General features: G+C 42.8%; 1 protein-coding gene across 3 annotated transcripts in view; it reads left to right on the top strand.

Annotated features, from left to right (window-relative positions):
• Positions 1–1721: 1721 nt before the first annotated feature.
• APOLD1 (apolipoprotein L domain containing 1) overlaps positions 1722–18740 on the top strand; it is a 47420-nt gene continuing 30401 nt past the window's right edge. The window contains exons 1-2 of one of the 3 annotated variants that reach the window (XR_009048576.1): positions 1788–1895; positions 2798–2880. Coding sequence is in view for 1 of the 3 variants with exons in the window: in XM_057704236.1 (XP_057560219.1) it covers positions 1797–1895 (99 nt within the window). In the remaining 2 variants the exon portion in view is untranslated. Of the gene's footprint in view, positions 1896–2797; positions 2881–18740 lie in introns of all 3 variants that reach the window. The other 2 variants (XM_057704236.1, XR_009048577.1) reach the window with 2 other exon arrangements.

Genomic DNA, 18740 nt, shown 5'->3' with positions numbered 1-18740 from the left:
CGCGCATTTCGAAAGGCTTCTCGGCTCGCCGGCGGCCCAGGAGGGCCGCAGCCGAGCGCAGGAGGGGCCGAGCGCCACTGCGGCTCGCGGTGGTCGCTTCCTCCCTTACACCAGCTCTGCCAAGTCCCCGGGTCGCATCCCCGCTGCCCAGTGCGGGAGACCAGGGCAGAGAAGAACTAGGAAACTGTGGGTCCAGGGGCATGATTGGGGACGGAGGGGACCGTGGAAATCAACAGGAGGGGAGCGGGGCGGGCGGCCTTTCAGGCCACTGTGCGCCCACCGGCCGCGCGCGGGGACCCTTCCGGGCTGCCGAGGAACGCTGCCTTCGCCATTTCATTTTCACCCTCGTTAGCGTAGACACTTGCTCTTCTGAATCTTTTTTGAATTGAAAAAAAAAAAAAAAAAAAAGGTGTTGTAAAAGCTCATCTAGGATTTGCGATCAGCTTTCCAGAGTATGAATTTCTTTTTTTTTTTAAGTTTGCCATCCCTTTCACCTGGGCCACACCCTACGTTCGCTCCCCTCCCTCCCGGCCAAAATTAACGTAAAAATCCTGCGAGTGAAGCTGGGCGGGGGAGGGGAAGAGGGTCCACGGCCACGCTAGACCCTCCCCTCCCTGGGGTGTGTGTGCGTGCATGTGTGCGCGCTGTGGCATCCCCTGGATCGCGGCTCGCGTGGGGGGGTGGGGCGGGGTGGGGTCAGCGCCGGCCAGACCCCGCAGAACCGAAAGTTTAGCCTTTACACGTAAACTCAAGTCCCCGCGCGGCCCTCCGCGTACCGGGCCTGTCTCGCGTGGGGGACACACGCAGAGGAGGCAGGAATCAGCAAATGAAAAATACAAAAAGGAATCGAGGCGTGCTGGGCGCGAAACGTCGACGCGCCTCAAAAGGAACGTGATGAAAAGGCAAGGAGAAGGGCGCGCAGCCGGGACGCGGGGCCGGGGGATTGCATCATTGCAGCTCCCCCTCCAGAAAATGGGCTCCGAACCGCGGCCACCATCATGGCGCTCCGGCCGGGCCGCGCTTCCCGCGCGCCTTCCCCGAGCGCCCGGGCCACGGGCACTGAGCCTCGAGCGAGCCTTCTGCAAACATGTCCCCCTTCTCTCTCGAGCGCCTGTCCCCCACCCCCTCCTTCCTTTTGTGTGCTTGTGGACGTGTGTGCGTGCGTCCGTGTGAGTGTGTGCGCGGACCAGAGAACTTGAAGATTATTATTTTTTTTTCCTCTTTTTTCCCTCCTGTGCTGGTGGTTGTAAACTTGATTGGCATTGGCTGCGCCCACTGACCCCTGCTCCGAATCCACTGAAGATTTAAGGTGGATCCGAGAAGCTGCAGCTTCGGGCGGAGTCTCGCGCTTTAGCTAGTTTTGGAGGAAAAAAAAAAAAAAAAAGGCCCCGAACCGTGCGCCCGCCGAGTTTTTACGAATCCCCTGCGGTACCAGCCCCCGCGCCGGCCCCGCCCGCCGCGCCCTGGCTCCGCCCACCTCCCGCTTCTTCGCGATTGGCCAGCGAGGGCAGTTTGAATTTTTTTTTTTTCCTTGGGATGCTTGTTTTCTCGTAAAAAAAAAAAAAAAAAATACTGTGCCCCAGATTGTGTGACGAAAGCTACTTCGGCGGCCCGAGGTGGGGTGTTGAAGCTGGTTTCGTGAAGGCTGGAGGGAGGAGGTGGGCGGAGCATCTGTTCCCCAATTTTCCCCCAAAGAGCGGTTGAAGGTGTGAGGGCGGGTGGCGGAGCGTGGGGGCCGCGGTAAACAATCGGGAGACGCTCCGGCGAGGTCAGAGTGTAGTATAAAACGTTAATGGATGTCCAGGGCGCGTCGCTTCGTCGGCTGCTGGCCAGAGGTACTAGGAGGCGCTGGCAGGAGCCCTGGAGAGGATGCACCTTTCCCCTGCCTTGGAAAGGTAGAATTGGGGAGGGCGGGAGGGTGAAGGTGGCCCGGAAAAGAACACCTCATTTCCAAGGGAAAAAAAAGAAACAGAAGAAATAGAAATATAGCCAAAATGTATTATTTCAAAGGTCACCCAGTTAGAATCTTTCAAAATTCAGGCAGTCAGTGTCACTGTTAATGAATTTGAAAAAAAAAAAGTTTTCTGTCTCCGATTTCCAGGGTGTTTTTGAGTAAGGAAAATGTTAAAAGTAAAATCAAGATAGGGATTAAGACTTTGAAAATGCCTCTGATTTCTCTGTCTGAAATTAATTCTTTTGATAAAGTGTTTTACCATTTAGGATAATGTTATTTATAATACAGGTCTAATACAAGCGATATCCTTCATTTATTAATTTTACTTTGTGAAAATTTTTAAAGTTTGTGATAATTCGAATTATTCTCCAAATCACTGTATCTCCAGATTAGTGAAGTTAGCATATAACAGTTTCTTGGCTCTGTTACTCTTGTTGCAGTGTGGCTGACGGTTTTAACCAGATGTCCAGTCCCAGCCTTCAGTCTAACAGTTCCTGTCTTGTGCAACCTACAGTCCACTTTTTAGTACTAAACTCTCTCCAATACTTCCTAACCCAACTAACACCTTAAGGTTTGCCCAAACCAGCTAAGTTCCTCCGACCACCGTAAACCCCTCAGTAGACTGGTTAACCTCAGGAAGCAGTGATCTCCTCATCCCTGGAAGTACCCATCAGGCGCTAGTCTGGATGACCCCTTGATAGGGACATTCAAATGTCGAGCAAATATTAGAACTAGTGATTTTGAAAGTCTGTTCCAGACCCTTGAGATACGTTATTTCCAATCTTGGAGTTTCTGGATTTCTACTAAATTAAGCCATTTTCCTTGCTCATTACCATTTTCTAGAGTTGTGCTGTCCAGTGTGGTAGCCAGAAGCTGTATGTGGCTGTCGAGCCCTTGAATGTGACTAGTCCAAGTTGAGATGTGCTGTAAGTGTGAAATATACTCAGGGTTTCTAAGAATTAGTATGAAAAAGAATGTCATTTATTTCATTAATAATTTTTATATTGATTACATGTTGAAATAATCTTTTTTGGTATATTGGGTTAAAATATTAAATTTAATTTCATTTGTTTCTTTTTACTTTTTTTTAGTGTGGTTGCTAGATAATTTTAATTTATAGATTGACACATCATATTTCCATTTGGACATTGCTTTTCTGGACCAACACCCATGGTAACTCGAAGCCCCATCTTTGAGATTGGTGGCTGATAATCCTGAGGAGTAGGTGGTACCTTCTAGCTACCATCCTAACTTCCCAAGTTAAATCAAGGCTGAAACTCAGCCTCAGGAACACTTAAAGAATCTGCCAACACCTAACACCTACTGTTTAATACTTAGTATTGGTTTTGAGCCCAGACTATGGAAATATGGTACAGCTCTGTCTGATTAAATCAGACTTGATCACAGCTTTCCACGTTATGTAGAGAGCCTGGGAAGTCCCATATGTTTAGGATGACTGGAAAAAAATTTAGACCCCAAACAAAGTCGCCATGAGTAACTTTTCAGTAGCGCTTGTTAGCAAAGAGGAAGGTGATGGGGAGATGGAGCAGTGTTCTGATTCAAGATTGTATCTCTATCAGAAGATCTGAACAAATGGAAAGATGCATAAGATCTTTGGATAGGAATACTCACCCTGATAAAGATGGCAATGAATTGATGCCTTTTAAGTTAAAGTTGTACTTTTACACTAAATTCTAAGTTCTGATCTTCCTGTTTCATCCCGTTGTTAGCTCAAACACTGAGGAACATTGTATTTTAATTATTGTAAATTTGGAATAGTTATCACTGTTCATGACACTAATCCCCACACCCAACCAGTACCTTTACTCTTCTTTTTTGCAGAATTTTCCTAGCTTCTTTTGCTTGCTGCGCCCCCCCCACCCCAATGGATTTAAAATGAATTTCGTCTAGTTGCAAATATAATTCCTATTGCGTTAAAATAGAAGTAAAGTGGGATCCTTATCTCCCACTTCATACCAGATAAATTCCTAAAGGATTAAAGAGTGAAATTTTTTTAAAAAATGAAGCCATAGACATACCAGAAGAGATCTCAGAGAATTTTTAAAAATATAATCTTAGGGACCTCCCTGGTGGTCCAGTGGTTAAGACTCTGTGCTCCCAATGCAGGGGGCCCAGGTTCCATCCCTGGTCAGTGTATATACCGCAACAACGATCACACGTGCCACAACTGAGGCCCGGTGCAGCCAAATAAATAAATAAATATTTAAAAATGTATATAATCTCAGTGAGGAAGTTCTAGGTATGACACAACACATAAAATTCATAATCTGAGTCTCTCCAAAATCATTACCTTATTCTGGCTTTCCCTTCATATTCATAAGTTCAATGACATAAAAATGTTCTGTGTGGAAAACCCACCGTAGAAAGTCAAAAGGCAGTGACGTGGTGGTGATAGTTGCACAGCACTATGAATGTACTTAATGCCACTGAACTGTACCCTTAAAAAATGGTTAAAATGGGAAATTTTATGTTGTAATTAACTACAATAGTAAATACATAAATAATGTAACTAGAGTGGTCCCCAGTTATCCATGGGGAGTATGTTCCAAAACCCCAGTGGATGCCTGAAACTGAAGATAGTACTGAAACCTATACATACTATGTTTTTTTCCTGAACTAAGGGGCAGGTAGCATATACAGGATGGATAGTCTAGACAAAGAGCTGATTTTCGTGCTGGGCGGGACGGAGCCAGCCCATCAAGAGATTTCATCGTGCTACTCAAAAGGTCCCACAATTTAAAACCTATGAATTGTTTATTTCTGGAATTTTCCATTTAACATATCTGGATCCTGGTTAACTGAGGATACCTGAAACTGAGAAAATAAAAAATTTGGATAAGGGGAGACTACTGTACTGGAAGAATTTTAAAATTCATCTATGTTCCCATCTAAAAATCTCACAGGGTTCTGGATCCCGTCCTTTTTGAGGCTCGAATGAGACTGCTTGGGGTAGAGTCATGGTTACCTAATTTATTGCCTGTGAGACCCTTTTTCAAGTAACTTCACTTTTTATAGTTTCCATTTCTCTAGCTATTTAATGAGGATGCTTATAGTTCTCTCAAGGGATTATTAATACTGTTTGGTGGGATACTGTGTGTGCGGTACTTAGCACAGTACCCGGTGTGTAATAAATCATAACCATTATATATATATATATAATTTTAAAAAATATTTATTTATTTATTTATTTTATTGGCTGCGTTGGGTCTTTGTTGCTGCACCGGACTTTCTCTAGTTGCAGTGAGCCGGGGCTACTCTTCATTGCTTCTCATTGTGGTGGCTTCTTTTGTTGCAGAGCACTGGTTCTAGGCACTCGGGCTTCAGTAGTTGTGGTGCAAGGACTTAGTTGCTCCGTGGCATGTGGGATCTTCCCAGACCAGGGCTCGAACCCGTGTCCTCTGCATTGGCAGGTGGATTCTTAACCACTGTGCCACCAAGGAAGTCCCTAAATATATATATAAGTAATAGGGACACCCAGTTCTTTTTTTTTTTTTTTGTCCATGCCACACAGCATGCAGAATCTTAGTTCCTTGACCAGGGATCGAACCCATGCCGCCTGCAGTGGAAGCTCAGAGCCTTAACCACTGAACCACCATGGAATTCCCCAAGACATCCATTTCTTATTTTGGATTCTCAAGTAACCACAACCAGCACTATACTAACCTTGTAAATATGTTTTCTCACTTTTAATTACTGCTATTGTTACCCTTAAGAAGAACAAATAATTTTGGAGGAGGGTGGTAATTTAATGAACAGGATAAATATACTGCAAAAACTGGTTGAAATGGTAAGTTTAATGTATATTTTACCACAATTTTTTTAAAAGGTTTAAAAAAATAAGGCATTTTTGGGAGTTCCCTGGTGGTCTAGTGGTTAGAATTCACTGCAGTGTCCTGGGTTCAATCCCTGGTGGGGTAACTGAGATCCTACAAGTCACACTGTGTGGCCAAAAAAAAAAAAAAGGCATTTGTTAAGTTTAGGGCCATCACTAATTATCTTAGAAGGGACCTGGTATAGGTGTGTTTGTGGTACTAAATCAATAATACTCACCCCCATACACAAAAACAATGGCAAACTGGAAGAAAAGGTTGGCAGCCTGTATATCAAAGGACTAATTTCCCTGATAAACAAAGAATTTCTACAACTCAATGAGAAAAAGCAAACAGACCAGTAGAAAAGTAAGCAAAGGATGTGATCACAATTTTCAGAAAAGGAAATACATAAGGCTTTTAAAATACATGCTCAATGGTAATTTGAGTCTATTGGGATATGTCATATACGGAATACATAAATTTAGGTAAATAGAGTTACAATTAGCATCGCTCAAATACAAAGTTAGCCATTATTCTCTCTTGGGAGTTTAACATTTGCTTCCCTCCCTACTGTCCAAAGCTGAGTGATTTTTTTCCAGCTTCACTAAAGACCAGGAAGCAAGGAGTCTGCATGTGTGGAAGCCATGGCCACCTTTCAAGTTCAGTGTGAAGTCCCTCTCATCCAAAGCGTCTAATTTTTGGCTTATTGACATCACCTTACTTTGCCCATAGAAACCCCCAGAATCAGCCTCTTAACACAAGTGTAATGATCTTTCTCGACACGTCATCCATTCCTGCTTTTAATGCCTGTATAATGTTGGACAATCTGAGTTTCTCCAAAATCGTTGTCTTATGCTGGCTTGCCCTTCACATTCTCTATTCTTTTAAAAAAGCTCCAAGCAGAATTTATTATAGGATAAATATGAGACGTCAAATCAGTAGAGAGACAATATTATGGAAAAAATGGTGTTAGGGTATAGGTTATGGGAAAAATGTTAAATCCCTCCTGCATACACACATACACACATTTTGTATTATGTATTTTATGTTATATACTGTTTATGTGTTAGTCTTTCATTTAGCAGTTCTATAAATTTACTTTAGGAAAATAATCACATGTGTGACTAAATCTAGAATGATCACTGTTTGTTTAAAAGGAAACAAAAAAGTAAGTGACCAAACAACCTCCCCTTTGATATAGGATTGGTTATTAGATTGAATCAACTATAGAACATAAAAGAATGCCAGATTGAAGCTATTAAAACAACCCAGGTAGCTTTATATGTATGAATACGAGAAGTCTATAATATTAAGCCTGGCAAAAACAATATTTATGGTATGATCCTATTTTTGTAAAAAAAATTTTTTTAAATTCATGTACATGCATGGGCCCAGCCTGAAAGGTTACCTCTCCAATTTCTGAGAGTGGGATTATGAAGCAACTTTCACTTTATACATTTCACTATTGGTTGTATTTTTTATAATGGATTTTAACAAGAAAAAACTATAAAGATATTTCAACGTTGAAAAATAATTATCCTTATAACTCTTGAACACAGAAAAAGTTTCTCTTTTTGTCTCATACGGTCTCTTCAGACATTAGCAGAGAACAAGGCATTTCTAGAATTCATTTCCTCTCCATTTTTCTATTTCGTTTCAGATATCGTTAAACCCATATATGAGTTATGAGGAGAGTGTGTGTTTGGGTATACGGTTTTGCTTCCGGGGCACATAAGTGAGGTATAAATATCATCCCCATTAACTCAGAGATATCTTAACAAACTATGGAAAATTGAGCCTATTCCGTCTTTTTACCACGTGGGATCTCGTTGGTAATATTATCCTGAACCTTGAATTCCTTGATCTTTGGCATTTGGCACAGCCAGGGATTCTGCCTGAAATTCAACAGGTCAGCTCCCTGCCATAGTTTAGTTACCTTAGACCTAGTGCTGGGGAGATGGTTTTAAATTTCAAGTTAGTAGGCCTGTCTCGAGCTGTCACTCTGCATAGGTCTCCTGGGACTGACCTGGGACAAAACTTAGACATCTCACAGTACCCGTAATGGGAGATCACTGCATGCATTTGACACTGCATCCATTTGACTGCATTCATTTGACAGATGAGAAAATTCGAATCCGTGATTTCCTGTAAAGTGGAGAAGTTAAGCAAGATGATTTATAGGTTCCTTCTGGCTTACAATTCTGGGGTTCCTGTTTCCTAACCAAGATCACACTTTCCATCCGTGTGGATCAGGTTATTTTCCAGGGAAGCTAGATTCCTGATTTTTGGCCACAAACCATATATTCACAGGAGTCAAAGGAAGATGATAGTACAAGAGTGTAGACTGAACAGTGAACATGTATTATCTTACCAGAAAAAGGCACGTGAAGGCATAACATAGTGGTGGCTTGGTGGTGCCAAACACGGCTTCACTGCTGCCTGACTACCATGGAGCCCCTCCTAAGGGCCAAGCTCTGTGTCTTCAGTGTGACAGACAGGAGCACTGCCCTCATGAAGCCGCAGGCTGTTGGAGGAGACAGACAAGGAATCCCAGCCGTGACTGCTAATGAGTTCGGAACGATGGGTGCTATGAAGGGACCCCAGAGCATCTGCTTTGTGCTCCAACAGTCTGGGCCCCACACAAAGCTGTCCAGCTGAGGGATCAGGCAGGGGCTGAAGTCCACCTTCCCCAGGCCAGCCTGTGTTCGCCAAAAAGAAACAAGCCTTTAAAAGTCCATCCCTCTGTGTGGTGCCTTCTGCAGTCCCCTGTGTTGTAGTGACCGCCTTGCAGGATGCTCTCAGAGTTTGGGACACGGGTCTCACCTCGTGGTGGGGGCCAGTTGGAAGAAGAGTGGTCTAGGCAGAGCCCTGCCCAAGGCCTCAAGTCTGGGAAAGCCTTTGAGGAAGAGAAAGAAGGTGCTTGTGGCTGGGATGCAGCAAACGGGGCAGGAGGGCTGATCAGGGCTGGGACTGGGGCGCTGGGCAGGTCCACACAGTGATGGGCTTTTGCATCCACGTTAGGAGTGTTGGACTTTACATCAAGAGCGATGGGAAACCAGCGGGTAACTGAAGAGAGTGGCTTCAAGTAAGCGTCAATTAAACTCTTTCATTTCCTCCTTTTGTCTAATTCTAGTCAGAACCCTTCGTCTCATATTGGGATCATTCCAGTAGGGTGTGGGAAAGTCCAGGCTCATACCTTTGTATTTTTTGAGACGCTGCTCAACATACACAATTGAAAAAACATTTTGAAACTCTGGCCTCAGTGACTGGAGGAGACGTGCGGTCCTTAGACCATCAGAGCAGATGACAGTCACAACCGATTTATTTCAGGTTTTGAAGGAGGACCCGAGCAAGTACCATGGTCTGGTGTCGGCCAGCTGATTCCCTTCCGCTCCTCCCTCTATGGGTTCAGCTGGCTTTCTCTTCATTGTCATAAGGAGCTTCTTGCTTGTGTTGCTTTACGGGCCATTCCACGTTTTTGTCCTTTGCCAGTACAGTTGGTGTGAAGCTTCTAAGCTAGTGAACAGCTTTGAGGCGAATATGGAATCATTTTCTTCAAAAAGCTCAGCATTTTAGTCTTTTGTTTTTACTGAGCAACTGGATGAAGTGTTCACAAATACTTTGGCCAAATGATTCATTATTTACATATTTGGTTTCGGAAAGGGACTATAAAAGAGGGATAATGAAAATGGACAGCCCACGGGAATTTTTGTTCTTTGGGTTTTTTTCCAACTGAAGATTAGTGAAAGGGAGCCCTCTGCTGGCTACGCTGGTATAGTGCTCTGGCGTTGGTCTGTGTCCGTTAAGCTTTCACAGGTGTTGGCGAACTGTTTGCTCACAGATTGTTCGTTATCTCAGCCATCAACTCAGATTCTTTTGGAGCTGGTCTAAGTGACCCGTGACGCCCAGCCCCAGCCACAGGGGTTTCTGCTTCAGCCTTTGGTGTTAGGCTTTCATATTTTTCAAAAATAATAGCCCTACGTGTCAGCCACAGCCAAAACCCAGACCTGAAATACCTCTTGCATCTGATCTTCTCTGTTTCCTTTCACTCTTCTGTCCTCCATCTCCCTTCCTCCTCTCTTGCCAGTAAAATAAAATAAAACAAACCTTCACTCAAAAGAGAGAACTGCTGATGGAAAGTGAGAAGGAGGGAACAAAAGCCTTATCTCTAGCATATCCTCAGCTGGCTCTGGAGGCCTGGGGCCCAGGGTTGGGGTTATATACCTGAGAAGAGCTGTGGATCCCATTAGTGTCTTCTGATGGAGTTGTGTGACCGTGGGAATGTGAGACTTGATGAATGGGAGACCGAGGATGCTGTAGAATGTAGAGGATGTTTACGTGGGAGGAGAAAGGGGAATGTCTCCATGAGACCTTTTGTTTGTCATCAGTAAAATCAATGATCTGTGCCTACTGTGTGCCAAGCCAGTGATGCACCTACATTCTGCTTCTTGCTCTTTCTCTCTGTTGACAATCTTAAGAACACCTTTCTATGGAAAAAATAATATATGTGAAGAACTTAGAACAAGGCCTGCATAAGAATAATACCTACGTGAGACTTCCCTGGTGACGCAGTGGTTAAGACTCTATCCTCCCAATGCGGCAGGCCTGAGTTTGAGCCCTGGTCAGAGAACTAAATCCCACGTGCATGCTGCAACTAAGAGTTTGCGTGTGGCAACTAAGACCCAGTGCAACCAAATAAATATTTTTTAAAAATATGCTTAAAATTAAAAAAAAAATAGCTATGTGTGTGTTCACTCTTATTATTTTATTTTTACTCTGGACTATGCCACAGCTCCTGCCCACGAGAAGCCTTTCTGTGCTCACTAGAGTGAGTCGTAAGCTCACGTCTGGAATAGCATATCTGCCCCTCTGGAGCAGAGCATCAGAGATGCCTCTGGTTTGGCACGTTGCTTGCACATAATGGCTGCATTTACTGTCTTCCCAGATCTAACCCACTCTCACTCCTTTATGTAGTCTCATACTTTTTTTTTTTTTTGGCTGCACAGCGCGGCATGTAGGATCCTAGTTCCCCAACCAGGGATCAAACCCGCATCTGCTACAGTGGCATCACCAGAGTCTTAACTACTGGACTGCCAGGGAAGTCCCCTCATTCTCATACTTTCAAAACCTCTTCCGGATTGACTGACACATGAGTGTCAGTATCAAGTTACATTATTATCATGTTATATGGATAATGTTAATGTATCAAGTAATAATCATTTTAATGCTCATTGATGCTGAGCTCACCTCTCCTCTGAGAAAACTGAGGTCCACAGATGTTGTCAGTGGTCCAAGGTGACCCAAACAGAGGGTGGCTGAGGCAGGGCTGGAACCCAGAGCTCCTGGACTTGGTCCTTCCTGTATGACACTCGCACTCTCCTTGTTCTGCCTTGTGCAAGAGACGAGTTTTACTTGTACTTTCTGCTCCTCTTCTCGGGTTGCCTGTCACCCTATTTTCTAAGGCCCCCATTCCTCCCTGCCGCACACAGGGATCGTGGGCCCATCAGCGTGGCCACTAGGCGGCTTCTCTGACCAGCCCCGGGCAGACTTCCTCCTTCTCCTCAACTAATTTATTATGTTTGGGCCTTGTTAGGGCACTGACAAATCACTTGACTCACACATTAGCCAAAAGATATTTGTAGACTTTCATCCTTCTCTGAAATGCCTCCTGATCTTGGCATTTCTATGCTGCTTGAGGGTGTTGAGTAGTTTTTTTTTTTTTTTTTGGGGGGGGGATGCTGTAAGTTTCCATATGTTAGAAGTTGCCTTATGCTTATTTGAACTCTCCCTACTCCCCTTTTACTGGAAATATAGTCTCTTAAAAGAATAAATCTCTATAAATTAGGCATTTGGGATTAACATACACACACTTATATATATAAAAATAGGTAAAAAAGGACCTACTGTATAGCAGAAGGAACTATATTCAATACCTTATAATAACCTATAAAGGAAAAGAATCTGAAAAGAAAAGATCATATATATATATGAATCACTTTGCTGTACACTTGAAACTAACACAACATTGTAAATGAACTATACTTCAATGGAAAAAAAAAAAAAGGACAAAACCCAGAATAAATCTCTAACTTTGGGAATTTCAGGTACTGGGGCAAGCCAATTATGGAGATGTTTTAAAGCCAGGTGTCATTTTAAGAGTTTCAATTTACACCCTATAGTTTCTAATATGGTGCCCTGTTAAAATTTACTAAAGTTTTGTAAATGATAATTTGCTCTACTTCAGTATTGTTGCCAAATTAATTCATTTGTGGATCTGACAGTTATTTAAAGAGGGCTCATGAAGTATGCTGGACTGGGTTAGGCCCCGAAGGCGAAGGCATTTGAAAAGAAGTTTGACATCTGCCTGTCTGTCCCCTTCTGGCTGCCTAGAGGGTGGATAAGATGGATGCAACTTGAGGAGGTATCCTTTGTTCCTGAGGATAGAAGGTGCATTGTGGAGCAGAAAGATACAGGAACTCTAGGCGATGCCGTACCAGCTCTGCATTGCTTATCTCCAGAATTCCTTTAAAAGAAAAGAAAAATAAACTTTTATCTTGTTTAAGCCACTATTATTTCTGGGCTCTGTTACTAGCTGCCAAATTCAAATCTTAACTGATATAGAAGTCCTTGAGGATTTTTGAGCAAGGGACTGATTCTGATTGGTAGCTATGCAAGAGACAGATTGGGAGGGGGGGTGTTCCAGGGCATACAGAGAGATAAAGTTAGCTTGGCAGGTGGGGACAGATAGTGGGGGGAGACTTTGAATGAGGAGAGTGCACAGGGTCATTGATCTGTTTTTTTTCCCCAGGATACCTCCTCAATTCCAATTATACGGTAGTTATTTAAATATGTAGTTATTGAGTAATTTGCATTCTGCTCTTGTCCAGTGGCCTGAAAGCTCAGGAGATTGAGAAGATGGGTACTCTTTGTGTCTTAAAAATAAGCAGGCCAAAGCTGGAACAGGAAGCGAGTATCCGTGTTACAGTAAAGTGAAGTTATTATGTTTTCAGAACTCCTGCAGACATTTTCAAGGAAAGGAACTTTTGTTGCATGTGATTGTCTAATCAAGATACATTTGAAATGTATCTGCTACTGAATAGCAACTGTAAATAATATTTTAAAAATGTATCTTGGAATGCCTTGCAGAGTAAAGATAATTTTATGTGCTAAAACTTTCTAAAAGGGGAAAATTTTATTTTGTTAACTTTCTCTGAGCTTCATGTAATCACACTGAGTAGCAGCTGTCTCTTCATAGTAAACTTTTCATCTTGAGGTTGGGTAGGTAATTTCGTACCTCTTAGATTAGAAGATATTTCACTATTGTTTAAATGGTTTATAAAAAAAGTGATAATGCAGCTATAATATAACATAACTTCCCTCTGAACTAGGTGTGCTAACTTAATATCGCAATCTCTGTTTCCTTAAAAATGGGTTGGCAGTTCCAAAGTTCCTTCTAAATCCGGCTTGAACAGGGAACTAGAAGTCTTAATGCAGCTACAAATGTCAAGGTCCCCTAAGGCAGTGGCCTTCAGCCTTCTCCCCCCTGCACCTGGAAGGCAGATGTGCCCAGTATCATCTGGAAATTCTTGCTCATTAATTCTGTCTTACCACCCTTTCCCCTCATTTGGGAAAAATACAACTAGAATGCAAGTAACTTAATAGATATTAGGTAGTAGCCTGGACCATCTGTTGCAAACTTTCATACTTTTCCTACCAACTCAATTTTAATAGCCACATAGGATTATTTCCAGTTTATAGTGGGAAGAAATATAAAAAATGATTCCAAATATTAGGTTTTGATTTACACCTCCCTGAAGTGCCTGGGTTGTATTTTGCTACAGTCTGCACACAGGAAAAAAAACCCCAATTGTCTGATAGGCAGATGTTTTCTCTCTACAGTTAGATAAATAATAACAGTGGCCAACATTTATGGAACACGTAGTGTGTGCCGAGGCTTTTATCTACATTATTTCTTTTAATCCTGATGAAATTCTGAGAGGTAGCTGTATTGATGAGGAGATGGAGCCTGGGAGCTATTGCTCAAGGTCACATTAAGCCGCTGAAAAAGGGCTCAAATTTAGGTCGTGCTGACTCTCAGGCTGGCTTTAGGGGCTGTCCTGTTATTCTTGTAAATCATCTCAATGAGAACACGGCCAGCTGGCTCAGGGCAACACGCCATCTCCAATCATTCTCTTTCACTTTCTGCCAGACTGGAAGACGGTCTCGTGATTAAATATTTCTGGCCAGCAATATCTTGCCATCTACGGAAAACTGATATTCCCAGATCTTTAATAATTGTTTCATTAGACACAAAAACAAAGCTCCGAATGACTACAGGAATACCTCTATATTTCTCTGTACCTGTCTTTCCTCAGGCAAAATGGAAAGAACAGTATCAGTTTCCAAAGTTGCTTTGGGAAGAAGACAAACGGGGGATGCTACTTAGTTATGATTAGTAGACACTTTTGGGGATAGGCTACACTGGACATTTTAAGGTTTGCAAGCCCCAAGGGATGAAGGCCATTTTATGGCAGGAGAACCAGGGAAGGCCAAGGAAGGTGATTGGTTGGCCGCTTGCTTGCTTGCTTGCTTGCTTGACTTGATACAGGAAAGACTTTTACTATAAGCCGGACTCTGAGCCTCCTTTTGCTTTTTAGCTGCAAACAGATTCAGGTGTTTATCAAAGGCCACCTTCTTCTGAAGTAGGTAAGAAGGAGCTGATCAAAAGCTTTATCTTTGCGAAACTTGTTTGGGTAGCTTTCTTCCCTCCTGCATCATTTGCCTGGAGGTCGGGGCGGGGTGGGGAGAGGGGTCCAGCTTTCTTTGAGGGAGGTGTCGGTAGATGACAGGAGCCAAGTGATGTTGGCTAATTTGTTTATGTAGTGAGGAGGTCTCATTAAAAATTCATTTCCTTTGGGCGATTAAAGAGCTCCTAGGGAAGTTTTCTCATCATCTGCTCTTCAGTTTCTGTTTTGGGGGGAGTTCCATAAAGAACAATTAAGCCCTAGGTCCTCATTTCAGCCTTCATTTGGGCCCCAGCGTTTAAGCCCTGGAAAGGCCAGCTGCTTTTCCGATGGGATATACCCAGAGCTGGCGTGGCCATGGGGGCAGGTTGGAGGTAGACCTGATTAGCTGACAGTCTTCCTCAGTGGCATGACTCCAATGTCCCCATCAGCTAGGTCATGACAAACATGTAGGCTGGGTTATTATTTTTGTGTAGGATGCATAGCCTAACCTCTCTCAGCTTAGGAGGGAGGCTAATAACTTCTCCTCGTGAGATTATCGGGATCAACTAAAATAATATATCTGAAAGTGCTTTTAAAATCTATTATTATAATGTGTGAAAATGGTGGCTAATGGATGTGCTATGAAATGTCAGCCAAAGTTACCACGAGTGCACGTCACTATTATGCCTCTAAGGTTCTGGGACCAACTTGGATGTGTGGTGGGGGGCGGTGGTTCCCACACCCCTGAGCGTTCTGCGACACTAGCATGATGTCCTACGATTCTACTCAATTCTGACTCTGTTTACCCAGAGAGAGCATCAGATTCCAAGGGTTAAGGGGTCTGTCCCATAAGACGGCTCCCCACCTCCCAACCTAACTTCGGACACTGGTCACGTACTTCTCACCTGCGCTTCTAACCAACTGGCTGCAGGTTGGAGGTTCCAACAACCCCTTCTTGGGTCCCGTTAATTTGCTGGAGTGGCTCACAGAACTCAGGGAAGCTTTTTACTTACTAGGTTGCCTGTTTGTTATAAAAGGATATAACTCAGGAACAACCAGGTGGAAGAGATGCAGAGGGCAAGGTCTTGGGAAAGGGGGTGGAGCATCCATGCTCTCTCCCAGCATGCTATACTCCCCGAATCTCCATGGGTTCACCAACCTGGAAGCTTCCCAAATCCCACCCTTTGGGTTTTTATGGAGACTTCATTACATGGGCACAATTGATTAAATCACTGGCCGTTGGCGATTGATTCAGTCTGGGGTGGACTGGGGGAATCGAGGGGAGCCTCTCCCCTCCCCACAGGACAGGAGGTGGGACTGAAAGTTCCAACCCTCTAATCACAGGGTTGGTTCCTCTGTGGTTCCAACCCCACCCCTTAGGTGCTTTCCAAGAATCACCTCATTAACATAAAAAAAGACACCTTGACCACGCATCATCTAGGAAATTTGAAGAGTTTTAAGTTCGGCAGAAAAGGAGAGGAAGACCAAATCTATTTCTTATTATAAATCACAACATCACATGCCTAAGGGGAGGCAGCTGATTTATTCACATATGTGGCAACTTTTCAAAATATATCCTTCTGTACCTATTCACTGGTACTCCTCAGCATCTATTCCCATCACTCCTTGTTCTCTCTCAGTTTGCACAGTATATTCATAGAAGTGCATTCTTCCATTCTGTCTTAGCAGCTGGAGCGTGGTCTTTGTTTTCCTTGGTTGTTCTGTTCTGAAAGGAGACTGCACATTATTCTGTACTTGGGGAACACTGGGAACAGTTCAGAGCTAAGGGCGTGATGTAACACTACTTAATATCTGATGTAACATGGCCCATGCCTAGCATTATAAGGACGTTTTCTTCATGGTTGTTGTGTTAGACCTGCTTCCTAGGGGCAGTGCCTCATTCCTCAGCACAATGTATCTTAATTAATCAAGTGAGAACCAGTCCATGTTGGTATGATATAACTGCATTAGTGTTTGGCATAATCTATTCTGTGGTCATCTGGCCGAGTCATTGAGAGAGCTAGAATAACGTGTGCCTGTGGCGCTCATATGTGGTGCAAGGAGGCATGTTTGCGCAAAGTTCAGGAAAATATCGATCTGGGAAGGAGTTTTGTATCAGTCTGTTTTCTTCTTTCCTTCCAATAAAAGTGCATTAAAAAAAAGTGTATTGAGCACCAACTGTATGCTAAGCATTAGATATTAAAAACATTATTCAAGCCCTCAAGCCCTCAAGGAGATCTGAGGGTGTGTGTGTGTGTGTGTGTGTGTGTGTGTGTGTTTGTGTGTGTGTGTGTGAAATCATAGTGTAACGAGTGATGAACAATAAAATAGATTTGAACAACCTGCTGTGAGAGTGCACATGGGAAAAGACACCTCTGGGAAAGTTTTGCTGAGGAAATGTGATTTTACGTATTGAAGGATTGGTAGGAATTTGCCTACCAACCAAAACTCAACAAACGAAAAAGTAGAACTGTCCATGAGACTGAACAGAATCTACGAAAGCATGCAGGAACATGATTGGGAAATATGATGTATAGGCTTGGGGTATACATACTAAAGTAAGAAGACTTGTCCTGTGAAAGGAGATGCCAACCCTAGAAGAAAGGAGGAGAGCTAGACAAACAAGACAAGCAACGTCCACTCCCAACTCCCCCCCTCCCCATGCCTTGTCTAGTCAGTTCCTTTGAGGGCTCTTTCACAGAGGTCCTAGGAATACCCTCTTTTTACATTTGAGAAAACTGAAGTGAAGAGGTTATGTAACTTGCTCAATAGGACATGTTTTGAGTGATGGAGATTTTTGGATTAAAAAAGTAGATTTACCTATTCACCAAAGCTATAGTAATCAATAGATTGGCGTTTGTTGAAAGGATAGATACAAAGATCAATGGGACAGAATACAGAGTCCAGAAATAGATCCACCACAAAAAAGCAAAACCAATGTAATGTAGGAAGGATAGTCTTTGCAATACATGTGTTGAACAAATAGCAACCATATGCAAAAAAAAAAAGAGAGAGAAAGAAAGAAAAAAGAAGGGGGAGGGGAAGGAGGAGGGGGAGGAGGAAAAGAATCTCCACCTATATCTTTTTTTCATTTCTTTTTTTTCTCGAAAATAATTTTTATTAGTTATCTATTTTATAAGTATTAGTGTATATATGTCAACCCCAATCTCGCAATTCATCCCACCACCCTCCTCAACCTATACCTTTTATCTTATGCAAAAATCACCTCAAAATGGATCATATACGTAGATGTAAAATATAAAACTACAAAGCTTCTAGAAGAAAATATAGGAGGGATGAGGGAAAGAATTCTTAAATATGACACTGAAATGGATGAGGGAAAGAATTCTTAAACATGACACTGAAAGTATGATTCATAAAAGAAAAAATTCATAAATTGGAATTCATCAAAATTAAAAACTTTTGATGTGTGGAAGACACTGTTAAGAGAATGAAAAGACAAGTCACAGGGACTTCCCTGGTGGTGCAGTGGTTAAGAATCCACCTGCCAATTCAGGGGACATGGGTTCGATCTCTGGTCCAGGAAGATCCCACATGCTGCAGAGCAACTAAACGCATGTGCCACAACTATTGAGCCTGCGCTCTAGAGCCCAAGAAGCACAACTACTGAAGCCCAGCCTGTGTGCCTAGAGCCTGTGCTCCGCAACAAGAGAAACCACAGCAATGAGAAGCCCTCGCACTGCAACCAAGAGTAGCCCCTCCTCACCGCAACTAGAGAAAGCCTGTGCGTAGCAATGAAGACCCAACACAGCCAATAAATAAATAAATAAATAAATAAATTTATATTAAAAAAAAGTCACAGACTAGGAGAGAGATTTTAAAATCACATACCTGACAAAAGACATATATGGAATATATGAGAACTTTCAAAACTTACCAATAAGAAAACAAACAACTCAATTAAAATTGGGCAAAAGATTTTGAACAGATACTTCATGAATGGTGAATAAGCACATGAAAATATGCTCAACATCATTAGTAATTAGGGAAATCAAAACCAAATTAAAACCACAGTGAGATAATACCACATACCTTATTAGAATGACTAAAAACCCAACCCAACCCAAACCAAAGTGAAGCAAAACAAAAAACTGACAATACTAAATGCTGACAAGGAGGTAGAGCAACTGGAACTCTCATACATTTCTGGGAGGAATGCAAAATGGTACAGCCACTTTGCGAAAGAGTTTGGCAGTTTCTTATAAA

Source organism: Hippopotamus amphibius, chromosome 12 (genome assembly GCF_030028045.1).
Source record: "Hippopotamus amphibius kiboko isolate mHipAmp2 chromosome 12, mHipAmp2.hap2, whole genome shotgun sequence".
In the NCBI taxonomy this organism is placed as follows: Eukaryota; Metazoa; Chordata; class Mammalia; order Artiodactyla; family Hippopotamidae; genus Hippopotamus; species Hippopotamus amphibius.
Note: the sequence above shows the minus strand (reverse complement) of the source record. Positions and strands in the feature narration are given on the sequence as shown.